Here is a 26,177-nt window from a genome sequence, read left to right on the forward strand (position 1 = left end):
ATTCAGTTTCCGGCTGTAGCATGCCAGTCTTTCATCTGCCAGCTTGGTGGTCAGCCGAGCAGTGCTTCAGGGTTACAGGGTTGAGGCTGGCTCAATCTCACTTTGCCTCAGTCTGGCTGGGCCTCTTCGAGTCCCTAGCAGTACGAAGAGGCTGAGCTTTCCTCTTGACCTCAGCACAGTCGGTCGGTTTTAATAGATTTCTTGGGACCACCTGTCTTCTACCATCACAAAATGTCACACTCTTACGCAAAAAGATGCTCATGCTCTTTGTCCAGTTCATCACAAATCTGCCAGTATCAGTCGATCAAAAGAGGATAAGCAGTCATAAATTATAGGCTTTTATAGATATTTGGTGTGGCTTTCGGTATTTTGAAATACATGTATTTTGACTAAGATATAATTAATGTTGCAGAGTGGATTCATTAGATAGGGCTCAGGCGGCGAATATGTCAGTGACCAGAAAAGAGGTGACAACTCTGTAGTCTTCCTCCTTGCTGTCTGGGATGTGTTTTCAGCGTGATGGAGGTGCGAAGGGTGAAGGTGGATTCAACTCTAACCCTTTTCTTGTGGTTCTGTTGGTTGGTACATGATTAGAAGTAAATGAGTCGGTCTTTGCTTCTTGATTGTAGCTATCTCTGCCTTTGGTTGTTGGTGGGATGTTAGTTTTTTGTCGAACAAATCTCTTGCATTTGGCTATGGCTCTTTTTTTGTATAATGGTTTCACTTTGTTGCGTGTAGGCAAATGCTTGCAGCTGTTTTCATATTTTAGGCTTTGCACAGAACGACTTTCCCTTCTATTTTTAATAATGATGTAAACGGTACACTTTGAAATTCTTCACTTCATAAAAATTTGCAATTTTAGTATGAAGTGCTGCCATCTTTGAAAATTGTACGTTATTCTCACTTCTTACACACGATTCTAACACAAATAACTGGCAGTGGAGTAACAATGTTATGCAACAATCTGGAAGCATACTTTGAGCAACTGCTTAAAAATGTCTTGTTTAGCTAGAGCATGAAACAATAAGTGAGCAAATTTTTGTGTTAGGACTGTGGATGTGAGAACAAAAGCTAACGTTTAATGAATGATACCCCAAAAGGTGTACTAGCTCAATTTTTTCTTACTTAGATTAGTGTTTCTTATAGTCCAACGATTTTAATAATTTATTTATTGATACTGTTTTGGGTACGCACCTGGCATAATGGCAAAATTAAAATTTTATTTTTTAATTCATCAGCTGCGTCTTAATTAATTTTGCCATCGTTGTACATTAAATTCGCATAAAATGCATCTAACGTGCATTTTATCTCACATGGTAAGTTGAACATTACAAATGCCTTTCATACAATTATATAGTCATTACATTAAAACATGCAAAGGCTCTAAGAACACAACGGTGTAATGTAAATAAATCCTCTGAATGGTGAGCAATATTCGATACAAAAAGAGTAAAATATAATTCCTCTGTTAAATATAGCTTAAACAATACTTAGGACTAACAGACCATTCATTACAGACCTTACATTGACAAGAATATAATGTAATATAAAACGACTATAAGAGAGGACAGACGAACTAGGGGCTACATTTCCAATGTATCAATGTATATGTATTAAACAGTTCTAACTTAATTCCAAAATTAAAAAATTGACTATTAATTCAGAGATTAAAGATTTAATTAAGGATCTACAGTCCACCACCACTTCTGTCGGTGGGTATCGGCGTTCGATCGATTTGAGTAGCAGAAGCCAGCCTGCTGTGTGAAACATTCCCTCCTTTCATTGCAGACATGAGCTGTAAACATTTAATAACATCCACTTTAAAAGAAAGATTTACCTGTTTGTATGTAGTCTATGAGAGCAAATACATTCAACGGCCTTCGCTAATAGCATCATGCGCAAAGCTTCCAATTATATAGGTTTACATGACATCAAAGCATGTGATTAAAGAGATCAAACTTCACAATGAGATTTATTTGGACGAATACATGTAACTTTTGGTATACTAAAAGAGATCAGCCAGAAATGGCTGAAGTTATGAGCATATATGCTAAGGTCTATCAGCCAAAAATGGCTGAACTCGTGAATATAATTATACATGTAGGCTAAGGTTTGTCAGCCAAAAATGACTCCACTTATGAACTTGTAGGCTAGGGTCTGTACCTGTAAATACTCAGACAAGTCAATCTCTCCATTTTTGTTAAGATCCACTTCATTTAGCATTTCCCTCAGGCTCGCTTCACTTATACTTTCTCCTTTAGCCTACAAAATGGTTCTTGCTGCTGTACATAAGCAAACATGGCAACTCCTAGGTTATGTAGCAAGTATTGTGGTAAAGAAATAAAAACAATAAAGAGAAAGCTTTTCAGGCAATTCCAAAAGCAAACAATGCAAGTCAGCCAGCTTGAAACATGTGGTAAATGATGTTACATCCATCCCCATGATATCAAATTAAAGGAATCCTTGAACTGCGTATAGCGATGTAACATGGTCTGTTAACACTATATTATGGAGCAAAGTCTTTTTACGCATTTCAAGCCATTCGAAATATTAACCTTGGTGTAACTTATTTGATCACCAACTTGAAAACAATCTATCCTCAACAAGCTAAATGATAATCTCATGCATACTCCCGTTTACTATAGTTTACGAACAGCTAGTCCAAGTTCCTAAATGCGTCAACTAGTCACAATCACTTGAATAATAATTACTGCCAGTAGTGAAGCAGCAATATGCAAGTAATAACAACAGTATGGTTGGTATATGGAAACAATAGCGAGATTTGACCTAAATGACAAATTTTGTCCATATCGGGTAAACATATCTTACTTTTTCAAGGTTCACAAACACATTTAAAAAATACTATTATTAGAAATTAGCAAAAGAGGTGCGAGGGTGATGGTACCATATCTGTCACAACAGTGATTTGGTTTCATTCAATAGTATACCTGAAAAATCTGTCTATTCGTTTTACATAATTGTTCCATATCCAAGGCTGGCATGTGTGATACAAACTATATCAATTGTCACACATGCTAGAAATTCATTATTCTGCTGCCATAACAAATAGCATGCTAGAGTACATATACATCATCATCTAACTTTTTGAGACCGAAGATGTTTTCCCGTTGGTTGCGAAACATGCATGTACATTTTATCTAGGTGCAAAAAGACTAATAGCTCAAATGTCCTGAAAATTTGGGGTTATGCGTAAAACAATCTGCTGCAGTGTTAACAGATTGTTTCACGCCACCATAGTTCGAGAACTAAAACTAAAAACAAACTATTACGGTACGCCATCAAGCCATCCCATCTAAAAATTTCACATCTAAAAAGATTTGCACAAATATTTAAAGCGATGTACATACAAGGAAGTTGTTTTATTCGTATGACAGCCATACATTCCTTACTTTGAGAAAGCTCCGCAGATCATTCAGGGTGACAAAACCTTTATGCTCCTTGTCAATTTTTTGAAACTTCTCAACACATAGGTTGACCTCATCCTTGGAGAGTGCCAAGGAGGTTTCAGTCATCTTGGGCTTGAGATGAAGTCCCATCTCCTTCTCCAGAAAACCAATGCAGTAATCCAGCTCATTCTAACAAGCGAGGTAATACATAGACATACATACAGTGTAGTTTCTTCTTCAGCATGAGGCAGAAGTACTGCCGACCCAAGATTAAGGAATTACAAGCAAAAATGCAACATGCGTGATATTGAACTTTGCACCCTGAAAACCTTCAACCTATTCAAATAACTTTATATAACCTGAAAACCTTTCATCTATTAAAATAACTTCATGTACTCTCAGAGCTTTTAAACTAAATTTTCACTTTGTACACCCTTTAAACTTTTAACCTATCCAAATATGTCAGTCGACATACAGTATAGTTTGTTCATGAATGCTACCAAAATATCTAGCCCATAGTTATAAAGGAATTTCCAGTTTTAAAAAAACCAGCATTTCAGTTCCTCAATGTCGTACATATATAACATTCAAAAGAATTATCTCACACTTTCACCCACCTTACACTTTTGTGCATCCCATCCCAGTTCTTTGCCCATGATCTCTACAATGCGTGGCAAGGCCTGTTCTGCCGCAGCTACATTGAGAAAGGCGAGGCGCGTTCTGCGAGCCACAACATCTAAGGCTCTTCTCGCGTACTCCACCCTCACTGCCCATAGCACCTACACATTAAAGCCAACATACATAATATAGGTGGCATACAACCGTATGTGTCTGTTTCAATTTTACTTTCAGATGAGGGCTTCCATAAATGATTAGTGTTATATATAACCAGTCTACACATTGCATCACAAATTGCCTTACCATAGTCGATTGGATAATATGCACTTATCTCATATTCTGTTGGCTACTTTTCAAACGCTCAAATGTTTCTCAATTTTCAACAGCTAAAATTATATATGTTATGCATGATTTGAAAAAAACTTCATTTAAGAGATGAGTGGTCCAATGAAAATGAATTTCAACAAAATTATAAAATTTCAAATGTTCAACTTTTAGCAGAGCAATTCAAGTCACCGGGCTTAGGCTACCTGTCCACAACCATAGGTTGAAGTATTAAGAAGGATTGCCATTGCTACGGGTAACGCTAAACTGCTTCAAAATGCAAATAATCATTACTAGGCTGATTGTTAATTTTAATCTGTTAATTTATATTGTTAATTCAAATTTTAATAATTTTACCATTCCAAGATTAAAATTGTTTCTAACAAAATGGCAGCCTCACCTTAAAATCTTCCTATATGCAATAACAGTATAACCTCTCAGCCTGCTACCATATGTGATAAATCATTGCATAAAACATATTTGCATACAAACCTAAAGTTTACTCATTACGGCAGCGAAAATAAAAAATAATCTTCTATAATCTATATCAATCATACAATTAGGTTGTTGTGAAAAAAATTAAATAAATATTTTTTAGGCAAAAACTTCTTAATTTTCACCGTTAAAATGCTTTCCTCTAACATAATAACAAATCAACAGATATTGGTAGTTTTACGGCTACTTTCACACCTAAAACATTTTAGAACATTCTAGAACATAGAAGAACATACTAAGGCCACCATAAACTACTAAATGCAGCATCGGATGCCAGCTGGCCATGCAGAGATTTGCATACTCGTATAATTTCTTTCAATGCAGACTATCAATAGTTAACGTTTACCTCGGCCTCTATGTAGGGATACTCTGGATGCAATCTTCGTCCAACCACAGGCCAAGCTCTGCCTGTCATCTGGGCTAGCTTACACACTTTGGGAGCTCGGTCCCCGTATGTTCTTGAAAGATGTTCCGCCACCTGAACAGTAAGAAAAATTTGAGTCTACCAGACAGCAATTGCAACCTAAACAGTAGAGTTACATATTAGAAATGGTCACGAGTGCTATTACATGACGGATGAGTCAAACCTTAACATCAAGACCAAAGTCCTGGACGAGTCTGATATGCATGGTTGGTGACCATTCATGTCCACCATCCAATGTCAGGCCAAGTGTTTGGCACGATCTCTTTGGTTTAAGATCACATGTATCAACTGCCTTGTCGATTGTTTCTTCAGCCATTTCTCGATATGTCGTCCACTTGCCTCCTGAGATCATAAAATTGGCCATTTTATTTGTTGAGATCTAGAGACTGATATGTCTGTGCCTCAATGCCCAAGCTATTGTGAACAGCATGCAGCTTAATGCATAGCAGCAGGTAAAATAACTAATTATGAGGATCATAGAATCTCACCGGCAATTGTGAGGAGTTTGTTGGCTCCGACTTCTATGATATGATTCCTGGCAAGAGATTGGGTATCCTTCTTATTTGGGTCCATTACGAGAGGTCTCAGGCCTGTCCAGCATGATAATACATCTCCTCTTCTCACTAAAATATTTGTGATGACCTGTGATACCACATGTTACAAAACTGCGACTTTGTAATCTACAACCTATATGCTCTCAAAAATCCTCCCAGACAAATGACAAACATCGTTTTCTATTCCGTGACACCAACATACTACATCCACCGCATGTTTCAGTTTATAAACTTTCTGTTACTACAACCTTCAATCCACTATCCTGACTCCTCCGAAATACCATTAGATTACTAACTTCCAAATCACATTTGTTTAACTCACTTAATAACTCCTGATTTCTTGTTTTCAGTTTTTTGTCGTTTTAGTATGTAATAAAAACCATCAATTTGTTGATGATTACCAACTCCAATAAAAGGTTATACATACATACAAAAAGTCAGAGTTTAGACATAGTCAAAGCACCTGCAGATGCCTGCCATATATCAGGTTTACCTACCATTGATATCAGGATTCAAGTAGTCCTTTATCTCCTGTAGTATAAACTGCACCTCTTCCTCCGTGGGAGATGGATTGTCAGTAAGTTCACATTTATTGTCTGTTGTGCCAGCAATTGTCATCCCTTGCCAAGGCAGAAAAAAGATAATTCTACCATCGCTAGTTGCTGGGTCCAACAAACCCATTCGCTGAGGGCTACAATAAATGTGTTTTCAATGAACAGCCGTCCATGTGACCATTACGGACCGTAAAAAAAAGCATTTATGTACATAAAAGCTACACAACAATTAATAGCATTATAACAAGCCGTGTGGGTTACGCTAAATTAGGCTTACGGCAACCACAGTTCAACAAAACCATGAAACAACAGGATTTGTCTACAACACAGTTAAAACGCATAATAAAACACACTTGTATAAAAGCTGTGCTGGTGTTAAGAAATGAAGCGGGTCGAACTTGATGCTGACAAACAATAGCATTCTGCGAAATGTTTATAAATATAAAATGTACAGTTTTTAGCCAAAGAAACACAAACACATCGTACATGCTAGTTGTTTAACAGTCATAAGTGAGAAAAAGGGGCAATGGTTTATAGAACAGTATCTGCATGAGCCAAGCAAAAGGATATCAGCTGATATGCATAGAGAAAAGCATCAAATGTTGAATAATTGCAAAATAATGCTATTAGCTGTGGTGCAAATGCAAAGTGAATAACTGTATGAGATACAATATATATAAAAATTATTGAGGATAAATAGTCCAGAAGAGGCATTTAATTATTCCTATATGGAAATGTGCCTACCCATTTTCACTTGTTAAAGGATGACTTGCAACAAAATTCACATCACAGTTATTTGGTATCAAAAAATTTACTATGTCTTACTCTGCTGTGTTGTAGGTGCAAAATATATGGAAATGTGCTTAAAAGCTAAAAAGCGAACAGTTAATCGCCGCCATCACGAAACCGCCGTAGATTGGAATCAATTTATTTCTCTGACGTAGTCAAACGATTTGGTTATTGTTTTGACACGTGATGTTTTCACGTGAATTGAAAGGCCAATAAAAGGCTCAATATAAACCTTCTCGTAACACTAGTTTATGACAAACGCTTCGGGGTTTTACCGGAAAGCCCGCATCAAATATAGATGCTCGCTACTTTACAGTTTTTTTCGGCTTGGTCTATTCATCTAGTTGTAATCTGATCATGTGACCCATACTTCCTGCCATATGGCGCGAACAATTTCCGCAACATTTTTCGACTATCACAGGTGAACAACAGGCTCGTCATGTTTATTAGAGAATGATATGCACTCCTTCATAAGGTTAAAAAATTAAATGAATTTTTACAGTGGGTTTTGAGATATCAGTGCTCAAAATGACAGCATTACAATGATGATGAAATAGACGTGTAAGGACAATAGAAATGGTTTTATTGAATGCGTGAAGTATATTTTTGAAAATATTGCGACGAATCAAGTTGCATGAAAGTGTAAACAAAAGCCATCTGGTTCAGCTACGTCCCATTTGAGCCGTTTTGGAAAGGGATTCTAATCTACGGCAGTTTCGTGATGGCGTCGATTAACTGTTCATTTTTGAGCATTCAAAAGCTTGTAATCACATTTCCAATATTTTGCACCTACAACGCAGCAGAGTAAGACATGGTGAATCTTATGATACCAAATAACTGTAATGTGAATGTTGTTGCAAGTCAACCTTTAAGAAGATCTTGCTATGTCAAAAGAATCTGATCCATATGTGAAAAACAATACGAGGGTAATCAATATATTCTGTGCATTACATGCAATTCAGGAGGAAATATCCAAAATATTGCTAGCATTTAATTGATAACTAGCATTTGAGCTATACTGAACTACCATAAGAGTACTTCTCTTGTAGCCTATGTGTTTTACTAGAGGAAGAGTAAGAAGCTGTAAAAAATTAGTGGAGTTGTGTACTCTTATTTAGAAATATAAGATAATCAGAATAACTTTACTAACTATGGTATTAAAAGGTAAAAAATAAAACTTGGCCATCTCTCCGTCGAAACAAATCATACATCAGGACAGAGAAGTGGGCTAGTCTCATTACGTCATAGAGTATAAACTGTGCGAAACCAAGTTTTAATTAATGCATGGACTTCTTCAAACATTTCAATGAACACAACACTTCACTCCCCATTTTTTAAAGTGTTGGTGGTAAACAATTGTGTCAAATGATTAGTTTTAGTGTGGTTGTTTTGATGTCAACAATAACATACAGCACACAATGCACTGCAGTGCAAAATGGCCTATAAAGATTACATGGCCTGCAATATTATACGGTAGCCATTATAGTAAATGGCCTATAATAGTAAATGGCCTATAACAGTAAATGACCTATAACAGTAAATGGCCTGTAATAGTAAATGGCCTGTAATAGTAAATGGCCTATAACAGTAAATGGAATATAATAGTAAATGGCCTAACAGTAAATGGAATATAACAGTAAATGGCTTATAATAGTCAATGGCCTATAATAGTAAATGGCTTATAATAGTAAATGACCTATAATAGTCAATGGCCTATAATAGTAAATGGACTGTAATAGTAAATGGCCTGTAATAGTAAATGGTATGTAATATTAAATGGCATGTAATAGTAATTGGCCTATATTGCCCTCAAGTTCTTTACATTAAATAATCAGCCATCACGAGCTGAGGTCCTTACCCTCCATTAATACCAGCTGCGCTAAAACATAATGCAAACTATTATTTGCCACCTATCTGACAGTAGAACAGCAGATTTCTTTAGCTTCACAGGAAAAAAAGCAAAGCTATGCAAAGAATAAAAGCTTGCAAAACTTGCTGCAAACAATGAGGTTGTCAGGATGAAGAGCATCCAAGATCAGGGCAGACCTTAGAATGATTAGACTGGGAGCAGCTTAAGACACAGTCTAACAGTACACAGATCCTATTAGTATGGAGCACCTTAGCTTAAGACACGGTCTAACAGTACACAGATTCTATTAGTATGGAGCACCTTAGCTTAAGACACGGTCTAACAGTACACAGATCCTATTAGTATGGAGCACCTTAGCTTAAGACACGGTCTAACAGTACATAGATCCTATTAGTATGGAGCACCTTAGCTTAAGACACGGTCTAACAGTACACAGATCCTATTAGTATGGAGCACCTTAGCTTAAGACACGGTCTAACAGTACACAGATCCTATTAGTATGGAGTACCTTAGCTTAAGACACGGTCTAACAGTACACAGATCCTATTAGTAAGGAGCACCTTAGCTTAAGACACGGTCTAACAGTACACAGATCCTATTAGTATGGAGCACCTTAGCTTAAGACACGGTCTAACAGTACACAGATCCTATTAGTATGGAGCACCTTAGCTTAAGACACAGTCTAACAGTACACAGATCCTATTAGTATGGAGCACCTTAGCTTAAGACACAGTCTAACAGTACACAGATCCTATTAGTATGGAGCACCTTAGCTTAAGACACGGTCTAACAGTACACAGATCCTATTAGTATGGAGCACCTTAGCTTAAGACACAGTCTAACAGTTCACAGATCCTATTAGTATGGAGCACCTTAGCTTAAAACACAGTCTAACAGTACATAGATCCTATTAGTAAGGAGTACCTTGCAAAACTGGTTCTCAATTAGCTTTTTATAAAAAAGGAAGAATGTGGAGCAGTCTCTGGAAATGGTACGTAAAATAAGTTTGGGCATTTAAAATATTCATGCATATAAATTTAGAACGCTGGGAAAGTTTAAAAGCTATTGCGTTTAAAGCAGTTGTTCAGACAAAAACAGCTATCATACTTTGTGAGCAACAATGACAAGTAACCAAAGAAACTTCAGGGCTGATACTCTGAAAGAAACACCCAGCTGGCTAGGCCCAGACTTAGATATTGTACTCCTAATCACCTGATTGGTCAATTTGAAATACATCGCCTAAACACTGGGAGTTTTCTAGGGGGCGCCCAGGTTCCACGCCCCACTAAACATATAATATGATTCAGAAGCTATGAAAATAATTTTCACAGGCCCTTTCACTGACTTGGCTGTGGAAACCCCCCTTAAATAGCAATTCATTGACAGTGCCCCATGGTCTGAAACCCCTAAAATGTGATTTTGGGCTGAGCCTAATGGGCCTGTTGGGTGGAATATCAACCCTGGGAAAGAAACGAGCGTTCTGATATGATAACCGGAATGACACAATGACCAAAAAGAATGTTTTGTTGCTGTTTATACTGGATTGTTAAACATATCATGCGCCAGTCACCTTGGTATTACTGTGGTAATATATTGGTATTACCACAGTAATACCAATATATCACCATAAGGGCACTATGATAGTACCAATGATAGTAATACCATGATATCACCATGAGGGCACTGTGGTAGTACCACAGTAATACCAATATATTACGATAAGGGCACTATGATAGTACCACAGTACTAACAATATAGCGCCATAAGGGCGATATATGTAATACCAATACATATATTGGTATTACTGTGGTAGTACCACAGTAATACCAATATATCACCATAAGGGCACTGTGACAGTACCACAGTACTAACAATATAGTGCCATAAGGGCACTGTGATAGTACCACAGTAATACTAATATATCAATATAAAGGTGCTATGATAGTACCACAGCAATACCACCATAAAGGTAGTGCCTTTTATACCAACACTAGCTGCATTACCTGTCCACGGGAACAGATTCACATACAGCAAAACATTTATTGAGAGTTGTCTTTCATACTGTAAAACAGCTCCAATTATGCAGTCTACTGTAATTCTTGTGCTGATCAGACTATGCATAAACATATGCAGTCATACATGTCAATAATGTTGGGGAGAACAATGGAAATCTGCGATGTGTTTTACAGCTAGTCTACAATGCATCTGTCTCAAACCACTCAAATCGGAGTTGTTCTATTTTTGTATAGAAAACTGATAATGAAATTGACATTGCTAGGCAAACTGAAGTTCTTCAAACTGGCTGTATTGAAAAATTTTGCATCTTTTAAGAAATTCCACAAAATATTTTGCTATTGCACTGACGAGCATTTATTGAATGGAGACTTCTATATGCTTAAAACACTAATCATGGCTCACCAGTTCTTCGTCTGTAGCCCGTGTTTTGACATGGTATATACAAACAGTGCAGCAATAATGTGGTTGTGTTGATAAAATTTACTATCAGTAAAATTCTCATGTATAACAGCACAAACAGTATGTCAAGACAGATACAGCATTAGCACCTTACAATAATAAAATAACGCCAACGTGAAAGATTTTTTATGAGATACAATAAGGAAAACGAATGCATGAAAACATATACATGTATATGTTTGAAAGATATGTTAGAAAATGCTGCATGTGGATAATATGAAGATATAGCAGAACATGGAGGGCATAGCATGACATAACAATAACATAACGTTAATTCAATGCAAGCATGACATAACAATAACACAATGTTAATTCAACGCAACACTTGCGGATAGACAACATTTTTTGTTTTCTGTTGGGTGTATGAACAAACAGTTTTCGGCTTGCGTCTACTCTTGAGCAGGCAACGTATGGCTGGCCGAGTAGCTGCTGTAGTTAGGTTAGTGCATCCTGCTGTTATCGCAGTTGCGTCTGCTCCGGAAATTCAGCTCGCCAAGCAGCTGCTGTAGCTAGTGCATCATGCTCTTGTCGCCCGCTGCATCTGCTCAGTGGTTTCTGAACGTCTGGCAGCTGTAGCAGCTGCTCTGAGCTGTTCGAGTCTCTACTGGGTCAGCTCAGCCGTCTTAGCACTTCTAGCAGCTGCAGCATCTATTCTGGCCTACTCTCGACGTAGCTGTGTTTGTTCAGCAGTTTCAGCTCTTTTAGCAGCTGCTGTAACAGTTCTGTTTTGTTGTAGACGTAGCTGCGTTCGCTCTGCAGTTTCTGCAATTCTAGCAGCTGCAGTAGCTATTCTGTTTTGTTGTAGGCATAGCTGTGTTTGCCTTGCAGTTTCTGCACTTATAGCAGCTGCAGTAGCTATTCCGGCCTGTTCTAGCCATATCCGTGTTTGCTCAGCAGTTTCTGCTCGTCTAGCTGCTGTTTTGCGAATCTAGTATCTTTCTCTACAGGAATCAATCTGTTCTTGCATTGTGGCCGTAGGCTTTTTGGGAGGCATTGTACTGTTTCAAGAGGGAGGCGTTTTAATTGGTAAAACTTCTGGTTTTTAGGTTATTTGGGGTACCGTACTTTTCAGACTATTAGCCGCTACTTTTTTCTGACGATTTGAGACATACGGCTTATATAAGGGTGTGGCTATTCTGTGGCTTCTTCTTTCACCGCTAAGGCGCATTAACCAGATTCTCCGGTTAGTGCGCCTCTAGCGGTGAAAGAACATACGAAACGATGCCTAACGGTACTGTTCCGTTAGGCACTAGGTTAAAAAGTGTCGATTAATACGAAACAGTGCCGTTGGCACTGTTCCGTTTTAAACAGCAAACTTGCTGCCGTGTTAAAAAGCACCGTCCTGAGTTCTGCGGTCTATACAAAGGTGCGGCCTATGTATTGTTTTATTATTGTTTTTTGGAAAATAAAACAGATGCGGCTTATATAGGAGTGCGGTTTATAGGTCGAAAAGTACGGTATATTTTCAATTGGGAGCATTTTAAAAGTGAATGAGATGGTGTGCTTTTTTGTAATATACCCTGCTCTTTCTCCTCATCGTCGCCTATTGCAACGCTCAGAGTACCCGTGCAAGTTCTGTAGTAGCTGTAGTACTCGTAGCTGAAAAAAATAAAAGTAACTCAGCCGCGGAAGGAAATGAACTTGTTTACTATCACCAACAGTGACAAATCCAATGTTTTTAAGAAGTGAAGATGTGGCAATTCATAGACAATACAACATTGAATGAGAAGTACTTACCTTTTTGAAGTAGTAATTTAATATGTAATTTTCAAAGCGAAAACAATTGTCTGGGTGGCCGGAAAAGACACATGACCTCTCTTTGGCAGTAAATATTAATTTACTACTCATTTACTAATTAAATTTACTACTCATTAATTTATTTTATACTCATATTAATTCAGTTCGCTTCGTACGACTGAATCGAAAAAAGAAAAGACCACTCTATAAGGTGGACAAACACACACACACGCACACAAATGTTGCCATTTATATAGTAGATAGCGCCATGAAGGCTCCATAATTATGTTACTATAGTTGCAGTAGCACCAAAAAACCACCATACTAGTATTATAGTAACACCCAAATCGCACGATGATAATACTCTAGTACCACTGGCATAGCATTAGAAAAAATCCGTGTGAGATACATAACAATGCCATATCACAGTAATACTAGAATGGGAGCATGTCAACCATCTAGCATCATTTGACAATACACTGAAAATGAGTACCAACGGAAAATATACTTGGGTCTATTTTAACGTCATTCATGGCTTCTCTTTATGATTGATTATGATAGCAAAATGAAAAATTGCTTAACAAGGATTACATAATATGAGACCATCATCTATAATTTAACACGAATATCTAATGATAGACAGCTGTAGGCCATTGCAACTAATATAATAATATGAGACCATCATCTATAATTTAACACGAATATCTAATGATAGACAGCTGTAGGCCATTGCAACTAACAGGTTGCAAACATCAAATCAGCACCATTAACAACTCAACCCGTTTCTAAATCAAACCTTTAATTTACTTAAATACTTTATATAGTCTCAAAACCTTTTACCTATTTAAATAACTTTATATACTCTCAAAACTTTTAACCTGTTCAAATAACTTTATATATTCTCAAAACCTCTAACCTAGTCAAACAGCTTTATATAACCTCAAAACCTTTAATCTATTCAGATAAGTCAGCCGAAATCTTTAATCATTATTTAAGTTACCACCAAAGCAGTCTACGACAAAAACCTAGTTTCTTCCAAAACAACTACCAACACTACCATGTTTAAGATGTGAAAAAAACTTTCATGAAGGTATGAGTAAAATCTAAGGTAGGCTTCCCAAGGTCTTACACACACACGGACCTGTAGTAGTTGGGCAGAATTATATGGGTGCCGGCACTCGGTTGGCATATCTTCTTCACATCATCATTCTCCATGGTTCTGATCTGGTCGGTATAAGGTCCAGTAGCATTGACAACGCACCGAGCCTTGATGTCATACTCCTCCCCTGCAACACCATAAAGTGGATTAAAAGGAATAGTATTGTTTAGGCAGTTGGGAGCCATTGCGATAAGACAGACTACACAAGAAGAACTTCAGTTCATTTTGCTGTTGGAACACCAAGGAATAAGTCATTTGTTATAGGAGCAATTGACCGTAATGGACATTATATGAGCTGCTTTCACCAATATAACGTTAAAACATGAAAGAAACCACCATATAGATAAACAGAAATCGATATATATCAATCTCAATGTTTGTCTGTTTATCCAGTTATAACGAGTTTTAGAAAAAAAAATCCGCTAAGCACTGGATTAGAACTGAAAACCTCCAGTTCTGCTGACAGGCATTATACTATCCAACCTTAAACATAAAAGCAATCACCTTATAGACAAATAAAAATCTATTTATATTCGTTAAGCTTAAGTTTCATATAAGGCAGCTACCCCAGAAGCTAGCTGAATAGGAGGAGATAACTTACCGCTAACTTTGTCCCGTACTCTGGCCCCACAGACGACTCTCTTATCACCATCATCTTTATGCAGTAGGCTAATTACCTCTGTGTAGTTGAGGGCGTGTGCACCTAGCCGCACAGCTGTCATGGTCAGAGAGAGACACATTCTTGCATCCTCATGTTGACCTTCATAAAACCAGACAATAAACTTATACTTCACATCAGAAGCTAGCAAGTGTCACATATCTGAGTGTTTGTCTGATATGAAAAGATGTAGAGATGGTTAGGTTAAGGGTTGTACCACAGGCTAAGGGTAAAGCACTGATGTATGCATAACCTTTTATTGGCCTTGGTAATCACCAATAAAATGATGTTTTTCGTTGCAAAAAGAAAGAAAAAAATAAAAAGACTCTTGAGGGAGCTGAACAGACGTGTTGGTAATCTAATAGTATTGCGGAAAAGACGGGATAGTAAATTATAGGTTGTAGTAACAAAAAGTTTATAAACTGAAACATACAATGGTGTATGTAGTATGTCGGTGTCATGAAATAAAAAATGTTGGTCATGTGTGGATACATACAAATATTCTGGGCAAAGTTTACGCACGATTTTGAAAACTGTCACACCAACGTAGAAACGAGCAATTTCGGAATAAGGCAATATGTCCTAAGATTCTATGATGTGATGGGTGGAAGTGTGGTAAGCTGGAATACGTGATCGGTAGTATTAGGCATGATGAAGCATTAAGTATACGGGCTAGTAGCCGCTCACCATCATAATAAACAAGAGCTCCTACAAGACTCTCAGGCTTCAACATGGGAAACAACTCCAGTGCTCGTTTCTTGGAAATAAAATAGCTCCACTCGAGCTTTTTTGAGCCAGCAACCATATCATAGGTCTTGAGCCCTGCCCAGAAATAAGGAATCTGCCAGTACCTGTAGAAAATATTGACCTGCATGCATCAATATCTGACCTCACCATTTGAGCTATGCATAGTCATCCAGAAGTACCAATCACACCCTTTACTTGCTGAGCAGAAGGTTCAGGATTAAAAACTTGCACCACAGTCGACTATAGAAAAATAGTACAGACTAGAGAAATAAGACTACATACTACAAAATATAGACTGTAAATTATAGATTATAGTATATATTATAGACTATATTAGACCTATATTGGATCTATATTATATATATAGACCTATTGGCTATAGAATATTATAGGCTCCAGACTTTATTTCTTACTATAGACTAAAGAATGAAGACTATTGACCATAAATTATATACTTCTAACTATAGCCTACAGTCCACAGGAAAATACACATTTGACTATAAATTGAATACTGTACTATAGAATATTGACTATGCCTTATAAACTAATAAAACAGACTATGGACTACCAACTATAAACTGCTCAGTTGCAAGCACACCACATAGCAATGATGTTCATAATAATGCACTGCAGTCAAACCTCAGCTTATGGTGTTAACTTACGAACTGTTGGACTTAAAACCTGCGCAAATACTTAAATCAACATCTCAAGTGATTCCCAACATACAACCTCTTAAGTTCCTTGAAACATTGCAGTCTATAAATCAGTACAGTAAATGCGTATGCAGTCTATAAATCAGTACAGTATATGTGTATGAAGTCTATAAATCAGTACAGTATATGTGTATGAAGTCTATAAAATCAGTACAGTATATGTGTATGCAGTCTATAAATCAGCACAGTATATGTGTATGCAGTCTATAAATCAGTACAGTATATGTGTATGCAGTCTATAAATCAGTACAGTATATGTGTATGCAGTTCTACTTTATACAGTTTCAGTTCATAGGGCTCAAAGGTTGACTTGCAACAAAATTCACATTACAGTTATTTGGTATCAAAAGGTTTACCATGTCTTACTCTGCTGCGTTGTAGGTTTAAAATATGTGGAAATGTGATTACAAGCTTTTAAAAGCTAAAAAATGAACAGTTAATCACAACTATCACGAAAACACCGTAGTTTGAAATCTCTTTATTTCGACGACGTACTCAAACATTGTGGTTACTGTTTTGACACATGATGTTATCACGTGGAATTAAAGGCCAATAAAAAACTCAATATAAAACGCCTTGTAGCACTACAAGCACTGTTTATCATAAACACAACAGCACTGTAGCACTGTAGTGTTTATGACAAACACTTCGGGTTCTACCGGAAAGCCCATATCAAATATAGATGCTCGCTACTTCAGTTTCGTATCAGCCTGGTCTAACCATCTAGTCGTAATCTGATCATGTGACCTATATTTTCCACCAAATGACGCGAACAACTTCGGCAGCATTTTTCGACCATCACAGGTGACCAACAGGCTCGTCATGTTTATCAGATGATGATATGCACTCCTTCGAGCCAAGGTTAAAAAATTACACAAATTTTCATGGTAGATTTTGAGATTTCAGTGCTCAAAGTGACAGCATTACAATGATGATGAAATAGTCGCGTAAGAACAATAGAAATGGTTTTGTTGAATGCGTGAAGTATATTTGTGAAAATATTTCGACGAATGAGGTTGCACGAAAGTGTAAACAGAAGCCATCATGCTCAACTACGTCCCATTTGGGCCATTTTAGAAAGGGATTCCAATCTACGGCATTTTCGTGATGGCTGCGATTGACTGTTCGTTTTTTAGCTTTTAAGAGCTTGTAATCACATTCCCACATATTTTGCACCTACAACACAACAGTGTAAGACATGGTGAATCTTTTGATACCAAATAACTGTAATGTAAATTTTGTTGCAAGTCAACGTTTAACTTTAATTTTGCATTCGTCTTAATTTTTTATTATCTGTTTCCGGCTTGACGCTTTTTGCCTCATTTTCACTATAACTTTGGAGTAGTCTATATAAATATCAAAGCGTGTCTTTTGTTTGTTGGTTTGTCTATGTGTCCATAGATGTGTCCATGTCTATGTGTCTATGTGTCCATATATGGCGTTTGAAATCTAGCAATAATAAAACCCACTTCACAGGGGGTTTGATCTCACAACCTCCAGGTCTGATTGGAACTCCAGATGAATAATCGTGATGACATCATTACATCGATTAGAATACTCACTCTTACAGGGTTATTAACTAGCACGTTTGATCGTCACACAGAACGATTATTAAGCTGGCTTCAAACACAGCTATTGTTTTAGTAAAGATTTAGATTATTAACTTACAAGGTAAGTTAATCAAATTCATTGGTAATTATTTTTTACCTGTGCAATGCCGGCATTCGGTTAGTTGGTATATATATGTATATCTCAATAAATATCATATACATGCTGTATATATATATATTATATATATGTAAATATATTATATATATGACAAACTGAATGCCCAGCGTTGCATGAGTAATAAAAAAAGCTTGTTGTACAGAAAATCAACATTTATTTACCATCTTATTTTTAAATGAAGGTGTTTATTTCTGTGTGTGCTATGTTTAGTTAAGTTTATGCTAAATAGACATGTATTTATAGCATTTTGATTAAGGCTGGGCACATATTGTTCTTCTAATAAAAAAACTTTCTTCTAGTAAATTAGTTCAAGCGTGAAGCGTAGGCATTTTAATCAAGCATCATTAAAGTTTGGCAGATGTAATAAGAAGGTGCACAATTATTTCATTATATCGCGAGTAGGCTGTGAGCATTAGCAGTTAGCTCGCCTGTTTCGAGAACTGCGGCTTCCGATTTCAAATCCCATATGAAGTGGATTTTTCATTTCTATAACTTTATGAAGTTATAGAAATGATACTGGATACACAAACGATAGACGACAAATATACACTGAGAATTATATATGCATATCTTGTACAATACTGTGTTGATGATCACAATGAATTTCTATATAAGCGTTAGTCGATATACAGTCAAAGCGTAACCAAATAATCACTGAGATAATAGCCTTAGTGCTACAGATATGGTGTAATGGTCGATCTAGTCTGTGAGAGAACTTCATATTATTATTTTGACACATCAGCTGGCTAAGAGCGATGTGACTTTGTGAAGCAGCGATAAATGAGTCAACTCAGTTGAGGAACTTCTCTACATTAAACCATAACTGTCACGAACAAATTTTATCGTATTTTCTAGGTAAATCAGCCACGCTGATTCCGATTTTGTACTCAAAATAAAGATTGGTCCACTAACCTTCAAAGTCATTTAGGCTTTTTTGAAGCGTTTCACTATCCGTTTCGAAAACAACACAATCGACATTACAAGCTCCGTCCATAAATATGTGACGAAACCTAGCTTTTTCAGGAACGGAAGTTGGGAATGTTTAGTCCGATTTAGAATAATAGAGATGGGTGTCTTAAAACCCATTATTATCTAAATCCGGCCTGTGAAATAATCTCAGTATTTTATGAAAGGTATATAAACTATGTAGAATTGCTTGCATCTTGTTACATGATGTTTAAATAGGCTGAACGCCGAGAAAAGTGAGCTCAAAAGCGAGGTTTTATCACAAGCTAGCGTTGTTATCACGCTATTTTAAATATGCAATGTTAAATAGCTTATCTATTTTTCAGAAAAGACTAAGATTATTTTTAAGGTTGAATTTAGATATTAATGGATTTTAAAACACCCATCTTTATTATTCTAAATCAGTCTAAACATCCCTATGTAACTTCTGTTCCTAAAAAGCTAGGTTACGTCACTTATTTATGGGCGGAGCTTGTTGTGCCGATCGTGTTGTTTTCGAGACCGATATTAAAACGCTGTAAAAAGCCTTCATTACTCTGAAAGTTAGTGGACAAATCTTTATTTTTAGTACAAAATCGGAATCAGCGTGTCTGATTTACCTAGTAAATACGATAAAAGTTGTACGTGACAGTTATGGTTTAAGGGATCATTTTTCGATGCTCCGACATATTTTCAGAAATCTACTATGACCATCACCTCATAGAAACTTAGTGAATGAGAGAGACACTCTTTAAAGAACAACATCCCACAATTTTAAATAGTATAATTATCAAACTGCTGCAAATTAGCGGCAATACAACACAACTGACGCGCTGGAGTTATCTTACTTGTATAGTGGAAGCATTATGGGACACTTGTAGGCTAAGTGTGGTGCAATCTCTAGAAGGTTCCCTCTTTCTGAGAGCGCCTCCTTGACCATCTTGTACTGTCATCACAAAAGCAAAGACATAAACACCCTTTATATTTATCTCATTTGTACACATTTCCTTAGGCCAGAGTCCGAAGTGTTTAAGGGAAGGTATATAACACATATTGTCATTACATGTCTTTTTTTTAAAGACAGTGTAACAGAGACAAGTGCCGACATTTTGTAAAATTGATTACAGGGTAGGCAACTTTATTTTAATCCGAAGTAATCTTCTCGTGAAACTATTTTCAGTCATTCCAAACACCTGGGTGTGACTAGCAGTGCAGGTTCATACAGACTAGAGGTGCTGTCATTATAGCTATGTAGCAATTATAGCTATGTAGCTAACTATCTACTCAGCTAACTTTAAAACATTATAGCTTTAAAAAGTGATAAAATTAAAAAAATTTTATAGCTAATTAGTTTGTCCGTGGTTTATGAACAACTTTGTTTAAAATAGACTAAAATTCATCGCTACAACACATCTTACGATCAATATAACCACAATATAATCAGGGTATGTTACTATCACATGTAAGTTTTTTGGGTAAGCATTGCTAACGAATTTAGCACTACAACGTGCCGCTAGCTATAAATACAAGAGAAAAACTGTTGAAATACTATTAAAATAGTACATGCAAAATCTCTCTTTTTAGCTGTGCTGGAAAAGAGCTCTTTTAGCTGTGCTCTTTTTTAGCTGTGCTTTTTAGCTGTGTATGAAAAAAATTTTGCTATATCTGCCTATATGAAGTATGGAATAGGTAACAGTAAGAAACTCTAGTCAGAAGCATTTGAACACGCTGTTACGGAAAAACCAAGACGCGAGAGGCAAATCTATACTGATAATGGCACAAGTCAAATATTGAGGAGTTATTGCTATATGAAGCTTGTAAAATTTGCCTTTCACACTTCTCACTAATTCAATCATTTAGTACTATCACTTTTAAAAAGACACACAAAATACAAAAGCTGCTTTATGAGTCAGATCATAATGCAGCTATAAAACACTGTACTCAAGAGATGACAGATTGAGTGTAGGATGACAGCTATTGATCTATTTAGCTTATACACGTACTCTGTACTTATCTATAAACACTGTCACCAACAGTTGTATCTTCAACATTTAACCTTCACCCTAACAAGGGGTCAACATCAGTGTCAGCTTGATAGTTCAGGCAATATTCACAATTGTCATGTCCCTTGGTTTATCAAATGCGTATGTGATAAGAGACATGAAAGAGGTCATATAGAGGCTAAAATTGGACACAACGGGTGCGTGCTATAGCAGTAGGTATTTCATATGAAGATGCTCAGTATAAAGGTATTTGAACCTACTAGAGAACTTTCACTATTTGGGAAATTAGACAAGGCTACTAATAATAAAATCAATTGATTAATATAAGTTAAACCCTACTAAAACCCTATTAGGAACCAAGGCTACTGTAGCCAATTTATTCATGATGAATATCCATAGGAAAGTTGAAGTTAAAAGGGCCATGGCTATAAAGGCTAAGAGGTTACATGTGCTTATTACATGTGCTTATTGTGTCTAGTAGGCCTATTGTATGATTCCAGTGAGCCGCTGGCTTGGATGGCACAATTCGTAGCAAAGGAAACGTACGCATGAGTAGGTTTACACAGTTTTATAAGCCAAATGTCGGTCAACCATTTACTAGTCCATTAGTTTCAGCTGCACGACAGAACAGTCTGCAGGGAGTCTTTTGATAGCAAGCTTTGGTCAAAAAAAGCGTGTTCGATGTGTACCAGCCAGGCCATACATGATATCTATTCATATGAAATTATTTGCATGAAAGTGACAATAATGCACACCCTTACTCCCTAAATTTAAGTTTTATACCACACCTGTACATAGTCGAGATTAAAGACAGCCTTCTGCAGATAACGAACTCCGCCGTGTATTAGCTTAGTGCTTCTACTGCTCGTGCCCGATGCGAAGTCAAACTTCTCAACCATAGCGACAGAGAGTCCTTCAAGACATTTACCATAACAGTCATGTATAGACCAGATACAGCAAAAGCTGCAGTAAAAAAAGAGAGCAAAAAACAAAAAGCATCATCTTAGAACACAACGTAGGACATGTAATACTTCTTAGGCTTCTTGGATTTTCCATTTCTTAATTCCAACTCTGTACAAGATTATATACAAAACATTTACCATCTCAATTGGAAATAATATTTTTAAATGTAAAATGTTTTTTTAGCCACTAGCTTCTTCAGCAGGCAAATGTACTATGACAAAGGGTATTATATATCTACTTAACATTAAAAATAGTAATTATTATGACATCATCCTTAGAAAGTATGAACTGCCAAATATGAAAGAAACTGACCTCTTGAGACAGCATCAAGAGCACATCCTGCTCCTGTCGCTCCCCCTCCAATTACAAGCACATCTAACTCCTTCGATTTCGCAGCATCCGTGTGATACTGTCGAGGAGGCAATCTTTCATTCATGTGATGGTTTACTTCTGAGCGAAACTTCCCATAAAAATACAGGACCAAAAGTTGCAACGACACGAAGAAGTACAGAGCATTTTACAAATACAGCATTCATAGTTTAATAAATCCACATGTTTTACTTGTACCTTTGAATTAGAGAGCCGGGCTTTACTTTGAGCATAGAGAAGCGCAGCCCCTCCGACCACTGCCGCCGCAGAGGCAGCTACATATCCTCGACGTTGTGGTAAGCGGCGCCACATCTAAATATAAAGAAGCTATATATAATACATATTATAGGCTATGCATCAACACTTAACGCCTGCAAGCGACTTCAAGTTAACAAGTAGCCGGGTGCTAACTGCATAAAAAATGAGGCCTTGATATTTAATAAAATTGTATAATACTAGTAATGCTGCTATCGTAACCCAAAATATCTATAAAAAAATGTTTTCAAATTTAACAATTTTCCCCTACTGAGTTCCATATTGGGATTACACCACAAGACTTCTCATGCGTGCATCAATGCTACTTAGATATCTAATTTATCACTGTACTTGATGATTATGACTCATAGACGGTATGTTTGGGCAGTATATGTTCTTTGAAATAATGGAGCAATATCTCTTACAGCAAATATTACTTTTTATCAAAAACATATTTAGATAAAAATGTTAAAAAAAGATTTTTACTTATGTGCAATAAAATTTTTAAACTTGTAAATATTTTTAAAAAGTCATAATAATCTGAGTCATAACAAGGGGCGAGAAAAAACAATGTAGCACTTTCGACTTCCAGAATTTCCAATGCACTTTTAAGAAGCTTTTTCAAGGGAGTGTTAAACCTGTCGCTTGATTGAACAAAAAAATTGAACAAGTCACACATTGAAGGCTAGTAGAAGTTGGTTCCTGCAACACAATGTTGCACATTGATTTTAAGCTATAATGAATGTATGGAAGCAAAAACAAAGCATGCCCATGGTGGCATAAAACAATTTGAATAGTGCAAGCGCAGCTTGTCAAACATGATTATACAAAGTGTTTAACTTTATGTTGGCCGACATACATCTAATGAAGAGTAAGTCACACTGAAAAACTTCCGTTATTATAGACTATGGTGACCTGTGACACCAGGTCACGGAGAGTATCATGTTAGTACAATTGAGTTATACTGGAGAATACCTTAATATAAAATATTCAATTTTATATAAAATCTATACATCTATATAAAATATCTCTATTTCATATAGAGCATAGTAGTATTGAAAAAATAGTTTCTCCCATTTCTCTCTTCAGTTTCTCAACGAATACCATTTCAATAGCTGTAACTTGCATTTCTATGACATGGTAAATCTAGGCTGATATACAAGGCTCAGTGTACTAGTCTTATAAATGCCATAAGCAAGAACTTGCAAGCTCTTTTAACGTATCACATTGGTTGGCTAAATCTCATTAAAAATAACCTCTATTCTCAGAGTCCTCAGCCTAAAAAGAGTACAGCATAATAGATTATATTCAAGGTATATCTTTATAATTCGCTAAATAATTTATAACCGTAACTGACGCTCTCTGTCGCTTGTGTCATTGATTGGCATATGGATCAGCTTTGTTGTCACAAAAGAAGTAGCAAACAAGCTAGGAGAGCCTTTTATAGTGTTGATATCAAATAAATCTATACACCTATTTAAGCTTGCACTGCCCAACTACTAGTGTAGTACTTATCTTAAGCCTGTCTAGGCTTTCACCAAATGAAGTTGCTGATTCTTTCACCAGTTTGCTAACCACACTGAAAGAGATCTAAGATTTGTATGCTTGGACTCAGTTAGTTAAACTGACATGTTTTAACTAACTTTAGCAACAAGCTAAATGAAAGGTGTGACAACTCCGAGATCGACACAGCCTTGCCTATACCATATGCTACGCATATTTTAATGTCTACAAACTCTAGTATGGCCTGGTCTAAGCCATTGAGTGAAATCCTGTTAGTGCTGGCTGGCTACACTGCTCAGAGGTTTTTTCACATACTTATCAATGAAAGGCACATTTAACCAATAGCGTATAAGTACCACGTAAAAGCTGCAGAAAGAAAAGTAGAGCACCACTGAGGGTTTCTATATTTGGTTCATAGACGAGCATCAGTCAAGAGGCGCACAAAAGTCTCCAATCAAATATGCCTCCTTATTAGATAATGGAGCAGTGAATACAAATAAGGAAAAGGAATATATTTCTAATGCATATCACTATCATTTAGGCCCTATTACTAAAGTATTACCAGTAGGACATTGAACTAGTTCATTTACAAAGTTGTTGACTCTTACATAGTATAAGCTGGAAATTCTACTTAGATATTGTCAAATTTAAAACGTACTGCAACCATAGATTAAACATACGTTTCTGCGTCCAAGTGTACACCACCTTACATTTGATGTAATGTTTTATGCGGTGGGCTACTCCATGTAAACGATAAGCGATGAATGCGACGATAATAATCGCTGCCCATCAACCGAAGCAATACTCTACAAAGACATACTGTGCTCTGACCGTCTGGTTGTCAGCAGCTCCCATAAAAAATGTCCAACAAAGATTGTTAAAATTCGGTTGCGGTCAAGGCTGTTAAAAGATCACGAGCGCAGTTTACTACAAAAGTATAACTTTAGGTTTAGAACTGGTACGCCTAGCTTGGTCGCCTAACGCAGTGTGAAGATGAGCTAGGAGACGACAACTACCAAAATAGCAATCACAATATCGTCCAACGTGTATGAGTAGTTGTGAGCTTAGCTGGATGTTTTCAATGAACCCGTCCTAGTAATAAGAGTAAAAGAGAAAAACTATAAATATAAGTAATAAGTATAAGAATAAGTATAAGAGAAAAACTATGTATAGCATATTTGCCAAATTCAAATGCTCATTTCATTTAAATGTGATGACGTATAAAAAACAGTAGCCTACATGGCAATAGATATAATGTGTTCATTTTACGCTTTGCTTATTGCTTATAATCTAATTGACTTTTTCTTTCTCTGATCAGCATCTACAGTATTACTGTTTCATATAAAGTTAGTTGATTTTCTCAAAACATGTGACAGTTTTTGCCACACAAGAAGCAATTGCTTTTGTGAATTAAAAAATCTATGTTTTGGAAAAAACGAATGATACTTTGCATACTGATGTTAAAGAAGCTAAGAGCACTCAACACAGATGCTAATGAGCAAGTAATCCTTGATTAAATAAGTGAAAGGCTATAATACTACATCCACAACTTGATGTTTGAATCAATGATATACAGCCCCAATTTGGGCTGTATATCATTGTTTGAATGCAGCAAAGTGCTCTTTAAAGCAATTGTAAAAGATCTGAATGTTTTCAGCATTATATTTATTCTTGAATGATATGAAGACAAATTAAACGCCAGGTCATCATCTTAAAAACAAAACTGACATACTGACCATTTATTTGGTAAAACAAGTTTTCAAGTTACTACTTAGGGAATAACCAGAGTTCTTTGATTCATAAAACTGTACCTCACCAATTAGCAAGATGTCAGCTGGTGGATTATTTTCTGCCTGTTAATTTAGTTCAATCTATTATTCACTGCTG

General features: G+C 36.5%; 1 protein-coding gene across 3 annotated transcripts; it reads right to left on the reverse strand.

Moving 5' to 3' along the window:
* Window positions 1-1,198: 1,198 nt before the first annotated feature.
* Window positions 1,199-25,107, reverse strand: LOC137392147 (glycerol-3-phosphate dehydrogenase, mitochondrial-like). Of its 3 annotated transcripts, none has more exons than XM_068078778.1 (16): window positions 24,971-25,107; window positions 22,731-22,844; window positions 22,476-22,623; window positions 21,989-22,113; window positions 20,046-20,143; window positions 15,752-15,915; window positions 15,008-15,166; window positions 14,389-14,533; window positions 6,320-6,513; window positions 5,757-5,891; window positions 5,432-5,610; window positions 5,191-5,322; window positions 4,025-4,186; window positions 3,411-3,596; window positions 2,164-2,262; window positions 1,199-1,795 (listed from the first exon to the last, which is right to left on the reverse strand). In XM_068078778.1, the coding sequence occupies exons 2-16, from the start codon at window positions 22,842-22,844 to the stop codon at window positions 1,688-1,690; spliced, it is 2,148 nt and encodes a 715-aa protein (XP_067934879.1). In that variant the 5' UTR covers window positions 24,971-25,107; the 3' UTR covers window positions 1,199-1,687. The 3 variants fall into 3 exon arrangements, with proteins under 3 accessions (XP_067934879.1, XP_067934878.1, XP_067934880.1); XM_068078777.1 differs by having other exon boundaries at window positions 24,949-25,041; XM_068078779.1 differs by having other exon boundaries at window positions 25,001-25,022.
* Between the last annotated feature and the right edge of the window lie 1,070 nt (window positions 25,108-26,177).

The sequence above is a fragment of the Watersipora subatra genome, chromosome 3 (genome assembly GCF_963576615.1).
Source record: "Watersipora subatra chromosome 3, tzWatSuba1.1, whole genome shotgun sequence".
NCBI lineage: Eukaryota > Metazoa > Bryozoa > Gymnolaemata > Cheilostomatida > Watersiporidae > Watersipora > Watersipora subatra.

Coding starts and splice junctions, on each gene's coding strand:
- LOC137392147 (XM_068078777.1), bottom strand. Junction 20,144..21,988: donor TTAATCTCGACTATGTACAG/GTGTGGTATAAA, acceptor TTGTGATGACAG/TACAAGATGGTCAAGGAGGC. Junction 5,611..5,756: donor CAAACTCCTCACAATTGCCG/GTGAGATTCTAT, acceptor TTATGATCTCAG/GAGGCAAGTGGACGACATAT.